At 37.6% G+C, this 7,236-nt stretch overlaps 1 protein-coding gene across 1 annotated transcript; it reads left to right on the forward strand.

Moving 5' to 3' along the window:
- Positions 1-4,563: 4,563 nt before the first annotated feature.
- On the forward strand, positions 4,564-6,599 carry LOC109021558 (3-ketoacyl-CoA synthase 6-like). Its single transcript, XM_019004219.2, has one exon. The coding sequence runs from the start codon at positions 4,678-4,680 to the stop codon at positions 6,166-6,168; it is 1,491 nt and encodes a 496-aa protein (XP_018859764.1). The 5' UTR covers positions 4,564-4,677; the 3' UTR covers positions 6,169-6,599.
- Positions 6,600-7,236: the final 637 nt, after the last annotated feature.

A 7,236-nucleotide genomic window follows, 5' to 3' on the forward strand; every position in this document is an offset into this window, starting at 1 on the left:
ACAAGAAAACTATTTATCTGTGACCATTTATTTCCTATTAAAATGACTATTTCTTGCCTAAATGAGTATGTTTTCATTAGAAATAGTCATTCTCATTGCAAATAATTTGCTATAAATGTTCATTTTTCTTGTAGTGACGTACATATTGTATGGATGGACTAAATTTACAATTATAGTGAAATGCGATACTTTCTTTAATTATCATTTCAAATGGTTTGCGATTACAATTTAATGGTGATTAGAATTATAATTAACAAGAATTAAAAGGTTCCTTATGCGATAAAGAAAAAAAATCTATTGTTAATCAAGAACATAATTGACAGAGGATGTTGGTTGACAATGGAACCCTCCGCATTCATGTTCTACTAATTTGAATTAACGCATATGAAGATAGAGGAGGATATACTATCATCACCACCAGCATTGCTACATGAGCTTGTTGGCACGAAGGTGTACCAGGGAGCCATAACTTTAATGGTTACTATATAAGTTAGCCAAATATTGTGACAGTAATGTTGGTTTTTAGTAGTAAAAGGCTCCTTGTCATGATCTTATGCAATCTGGGAGCACCCGATTACCTTGAACAAGATGATGGACATAACTTGAACCTACCATATGAAGAAGAACTTCCCAACAAGTGCGAGCGTAGGCAGAATGTGATTAGGCAAAAAAATAGTGATTAGGGAGTGTTATCTTCAAGCTTAAATGTTGCAATGAGACATGAGGTATATATGAAGAATAATAGCAATAATAGGGTAATCTTCCTTACCAGCCAACCCTTCCCTTCACTTGGAAAAATAGTGATTTGCATGATGTTGGAAGGAAATAGGTCCTAAGGGTGAGTTTTTCTTGAGAATCTTGGACACTAGGTGGGGTCTATAAGGAATTGGGGTTAATTTACAATTTAGGTAAAAATCAAAGATTATAGTACATATTTTACTTTCCTAAGTAATTTAGTTGCAAAGTCAAGAGTCTTGGACAAATTTCCTTACTTTCTTAATTCACTCTTTAGGAAACCTACTTCTCCATTGCATAACTTGAACGAAACTTATTTTCTCATAGGGATTGAATTTCACAATACATTGTTTCACTTAGTACGTATGCTTAGGTAAGTTACCTGTCGACTATACTTATTAATTATATGATTCATGAATGAGGTTAACATTTTAGTATCATTCCCTTTTGATAACATAAATGAATTTCCATGAATACTCTCACCATTATACTGATTATTAACATGTGCAAAATTTGTCGAGCCTTCTTCTAAAATGTCTTGGTGGGTAAATCATGACCCCAAGTTTGGCATGAAGAATTATCCTAGTTTAACTCCTTTGGTCACTTTGGTGTTAAAAAAAGAAGTGGTGTCCCGATGGGTTGACACTATGCTATCAACATCCTCGGATGAGATGTAACGATCTTGGGTTGCTTGGGCTTGCCTTCTCGATGGTTGAGTCTAGAGAAGCTTAAGGTGAAAGATGGTCACACGGAGTCTTAAGTGTTCTTGAGAAGAAATCACATTGAAGAGTGTTACACGGAGTTGTGATGAAGAGAACTGGGATGTGCGCACGGGGTGGAAACCATGGCATATGATTAATAAGGATAAATCAGAGAAAGGGAATGGAGATGTTGAGGAATGTGGTTATTCATGTTGCATTTTCATACATTGGTTATCATTGTACCTGTTATTGCACATGATCATGCATGTAGTCTTAGGATCAACTTGTTGAGATTTTATAATCTCAAGATGGCAGTCCCACTACAGTGCCGGATGTCGGAATTGTATATTTTGAAAACCATTTAATAAGGGAGGAGTACGAGCAGGACTTGCAATGTAGGAGCAAGTAGACGATTGAAGAGGAGTTGTGGTCGGCATTTGCTTAAGTTACCCTAATTACTTTCCTTTCTGTTAATTACCAAACGGGGAAGACAATATTTTCATGTTTCAAGGTTTTGAGGACTCATCTGTTATTGCTATGACTATAGATGTGACTTGACTTGTGAAGTTTCTTGATTTGTAGGGATTCTAATTCTTGAGTACCAGAAATATTAAGAGTTTATCTATCCGAATTTTATACAGTTTAGAAGTATGCTAGCTAGGTTGGAATATGTGAGGGAATGTGTGACCCATTATTACATATCTCGACATCTCGATAACCCATCAAATCACCAACGAAGAGTAAGAGGCGCCGCAATATTTAATATCCAGATTGGCTGAACTATGTTGTGTGGAGTTCACCAAACTAAATAAGGTCAGTCTAAAAAGTAGTTTTCCGCTACTACAGATCGACTTAATATTTTGGATTAATCGTGAGACATGCATAAACCCCTGATGAGTTTCATGATGCCTTCTCTAGGTATATCAAATCAAAATGAACAAAGCCAATTGGGAGAAGACTTCGTTCATAATCAATAGAGATCGAGTAATGTTACTATAAAGTAATGTTCCTTAGATTGAAGAATGCATGGGCGGTCTACTAATGGTTGGGAAACAAAAGCAAGGAAAGCTCACAAGATTATGCTGTTGATCTTGAAGAATCATTCAATGTCCTTACTGTATAGCATCAAACCAAACAACAGAAAAGTCATGTGCTTCTAGAGTCTCCCCACACCAAATAGTACTACTCATAGCAAGCTTTATTTGCTACGCAGGACCACTCTACAGGATAGAAGGTGATCAAGTCCTTGACATCAAATTTGTATTGATAAAAATGCAAATTAGTAACAACACCAACAAAGTTACAAAATACAAAATACAACACAAAATATACCACAACACAACAATGAACCAAGTTATGAAATAGAAATCAAATCCACAACAATATATATCAAATCGGAATGATGGAAATAACAAGAAAAAAAAATCTAAACTAGCAAAAATAAAAATCTAAAGACAATACACATCGATTGTGAGAGGGAGAGAGGGTCTGAGAGACTGAGAAGAAGAGGCGAGGAAGAGGAGGAGGATGAGAAGAAAAGGACGCAAGCCACGTCGTGGCGGCGACTATGAGAGGGCAGCAGCATGGATATAGAGCCAAAGAGGAAAGAGAGAGTGTGAAGACTGAAGAGAAAATAGATTGCAAGGAGATGGGGGAATTATGGTTAACTTAACCCTCAAAACGACGCCGTTTTGTTTATATATATATATATATATGTATATATCTATTAGGGTGTGGGGTGCGGAAGGGGTGGGCCTAGGCCCAATGTGCCCCTCCCCTGCACCCTCTTTTTCATGCGGGTAGGGGCCCCTGCTCTGGCATGAGATAGGCAAGGCTGGGCGGTGGACACAACGACCATGATTTCTTTTGCAGCGGTAAATTTTTCTGTCTAATGAATTGTAGTAGTCCATTTTTCGATTAAAGAAAGACATGAAGAAAAAAAAGAATAAAAAAAAAAGAAAAAAGAAAGAGGTACCAATGAGACCGTATTGATTAAAGACTCTCCCAACCCCTTACTAACCCTAACCTCGGAAAAAAAAAAAAAAAAAAAACAAAACGTTTTGACTTTTTAATTTTGGAGTTTTATGATACGTACCTATCTCACTATATATAGTTTCCCGATCGAGCTGGAAGAAGTCAATTAGTTAATAATTCCTGGCCCCACATGGGTGACACGTGGAAGTGGCTCCTAGCAACATTAGTTATGATGATGCACTTCATTTCTTTGCATGGATTGATCGATCGGAAGATCTTCAAAATTTCTTGATCTAGAATATTCTAAATATATATAAAATTGCTATAATAATATCCTAAAAACACTTGGTATAGTAATCTAATAAAGAGTTAACTTACATCTTATAATGAAAAATTTACTGGATACGTCCTATTAAAAAGTGAATAGACAATATTAAAAGACTGATAAAAAAATCAACTTATTTTTTCACTTATAATAATCTTGCCCATTTATTTGTTAAAGAGTTAGTCTATATACAGTTCTTAAATGTGAACGGTTTATGTAAGTCTATATAGTTATGTTTAAAAAAAATTTAAAATTATAATAATATCTTTTTTAAAATAATATTTTCTATAATTTTATTCTCATTCATCAATATAATACTGCATATATAGTTCTTTATTTAGAATTACAAATAAAATTTCTCTATATGATAAGATTTTAAAAGAAAGGAATCCACACTTGTCTAATTGAAAGATAAATTGATACCAACAATCTATATTTCTAACCTATGATACTGCATGCATGTGTCAGTCTTTCCCAACCATGATATGGATATATTCCTCACCAATGGGTATTTCAATCATATCATGACAGTGGGCAAAAGAAGTTAAAGAAGCCCATTATTGGCCAATAAACAAGAAGATAATTGCCCAAAAAAGGAAATGAATTGATAAGGCTAGCAAAATAAATAAATAAATAAAATACAAGTTTTGCATAAGTAGCCTTGGGATTAGTTACATTTGGAAAGGCATAGTTATGCATCATATTACAATAAAAGTTAAATGTGAGCGTTGAGCTACGTGTCATCTTTCATTTAATCCTTTCATCTGCCTCCTTCATTGCACCCTGGTCCCTTTTGCCTTTAAATCCCTAACTCCCTCCTCTCCGCCCACCAACTAATACTTCCCCAACCAAACTCCAATCCTCATCTTCATCTTCATCTTCATCTTCTTCTTCTTCTTCCTCTTGACCTGATCTGATCTGATCTCTTTGTAATTAGTAAACATGCCTCCAAGTTTGCCGGACTTTTCCAACTCAGTCAGGCTCAAGTATGTAAAGCTTGGATACCAATACCTTGTCAACCATATTCTGACACTCACGCTTTTACCCATCATGGCTGCTATCTTTGTTGAGGTTCTCAGCATGGGCCCTGAGGGGATGTTGAATCTATGGAGGTCGCTTCAGTTTGACCTTGTTCAAATCCTTTGCTGCTCTTTTCTCATCATCTTCATCGCCACCTTCTACTTCATGTCAAAGCCGCGCAGCATCTTTCTCGTGGATTACGCCTGCTTCAAGCCGCCGATTACGTGCAGGGTTCCTTTTGCTACGTTCATGGAGCATTCGAGGCTTATTCTCAAGGACAAACCCAAGAGCGTTGAGTTTCAAATGAGAATCCTTGAGCGGTCTGGTTTGGGTGAAGAGACGTGTTTGCCTCCTGCAATTCATTATATCCCTCCGACCCCTAACATGGAGGCCGCGAGAGGAGAGGCTGAGCTTGTTATATTCTCCGCCATGGATTCTTTGTTCGAGAAAACTGGGCTCAAGCCTAAAGATATCGATATTCTCATCGTGAATTGTAGTCTGTTCTCTCCTACACCATCGCTGTCGGCCATGGTGATCAACAAGTACAAGCTCAGAAGCAACATCAAGAGCTTTAACCTCTCTGGGATGGGGTGCAGTGCGGGGCTTATCTCCATTGATTTAGCTCGTGATCTTCTTCAGGTTCATCCTAACTCGAATGCTGTTATTGTGAGCACAGAGATCATTACTCCCAACTATTACCAAGGAAATGAGAGAGCTATGCTTCTTCCCAACTGCCTTTTCCGAATGGGCGGAGCTGCAATTCTGCTAACAAATCGGAGGTCGGAACGACGACGAGCCAAGTACCGGTTAGTTCACGTCGTTCGAACGCATAAAGGAGCTGACGACAAAGCCTTCCGCTGTGTTTTCGAGGAAGAAGACAAAGAAGGAAAAGTCGGGATTTCTCTTTCCAAAGATCTCATGGCCATTGCCGGCGAGGCCTTGAAATCAAACATCACAACCATCGGGCCACTCGTCCTTCCCGCTTCCGAGCAACTCCTCTTCCTTCTCACCCTCATTGGCCGGAAAATCTTCAACCCCAAATGGAAGCCCTACATCCCCGACTTCAGGCAAGCCTTCGAGCACTTCTGCATCCACGCCGGCGGCCGAGCAGTGATTGATGAATTGCAGAAGAATCTGCAGCTCTCTGCAGAGCACGTTGAGGCCTCGAGAATGACACTCCACCGGTTCGGGAACACGTCGTCGTCGTCGCTATGGTACGAGCTGAGCTATATAGAGGCAAAGGGGAGGATGAAGAAAGGGGATAGAGTTTGGCAGATTGCGTTCGGAAGTGGGTTCAAGTGCAACAGTGCAGTGTGGAAGTGCAACAGAACCATCAAAACACCCATCAATGGACCTTGGGCAGATTGCATTGATCGATACCCAGTTCATATTCCTGAGGTTGTGAAGCTCTAGAGGCGCTCTACGTACGAATTGCTTCTGATTCGTGATGGTGCTGTGCTTCTTTGATTCAAGTCATTTTGATTGCTTTTAACAGGCTGCTGGGTTCTGGCATTTACAGTACTGTTTCCTCCATAACTGTTCGTTTCTGATCTGCCACCTTCCCTTCTCCTTCTCCCTCTCTCGCCTTTTGTTTTTGCTTTCTATCTTTATTTTTTTTTAATTGTATATTTCTTGTCTACTTGCATAGATACCCAATGCCTTTGATTTGGAGTAAAAAGAAATGAAAAATCGATATCTTAGATATTGCAATGAAAAGGAAAATACATGGAAAAGATTATTAACGTTCGGGTTTAATGATACAAATTGAGGGTTTGTGGGTCTTGTAATAAAGCATAAATTGGAGGGAAATGCTGCAATTGATTTATAAACATGTTTATGATTAATTTCCGTTGTGTTTAAAGCTTTACTATTAATTTAATAGAAAGGTTAGTTCTATTTTTCCTTCACTTTGCCTACTTATTAGTGCCCCTATAATCTAATTTTTAGAGAGAGTTTTTCTCCGAAATGGGTTGTAGTAAGTTTTCCAGTATTTCTAAATATGGGAAGTATCTATTAATTAAGCATATGACAAGAATATGTTTTTCTAAAATTCTAACACAAACTATTGACCATCATGTGTCCCTTTCTTAAAACATTGTGCTGGTCATATGCTCAAGTCATACATATAAGTTTTTTAAAAGAGAAATGATTTGTACAAGTCCCAAATAGATAAGTCCCGCACACGCTGTAGTAAAAAAGTGAATCTCACCTTAAAAAAATGTAAAAAATCTATTCTTTATTAGTGTGAGTACTCATTTTTTTATAAAGGGCTTGCACAAAACTTATATATTTGAGGTTTGTACCTAGCATTACTCTTTATAAAATAGGTTGGAGAAAACATCTCCTATCCATTAGGAAACTGAAAACTCTATCCACCTAATGTTATCTTATCTTGTACCTTACTCATCCAACATTCTTTCCGCTCTCCGCAATGGCACTTCAATATTAGATAACCAAAATATTGGGTAACTCATTGGAAAT

The sequence above is a fragment of the Juglans regia genome, chromosome 15 (assembly GCF_001411555.2).
Source record: "Juglans regia cultivar Chandler chromosome 15, Walnut 2.0, whole genome shotgun sequence".
Lineage (NCBI taxonomy): Eukaryota > Viridiplantae > Streptophyta > Magnoliopsida > Fagales > Juglandaceae > Juglans > Juglans regia.

Bases quoted from the DNA above. Each gene is read 5' to 3' on its own strand.
- LOC109021558 (XM_019004219.2), top strand. From the start codon at position 4,678: ATGCCTCCAAGTTTGCCGGACTTTTCCAACTCAGTCAGGCTCAAGTAT.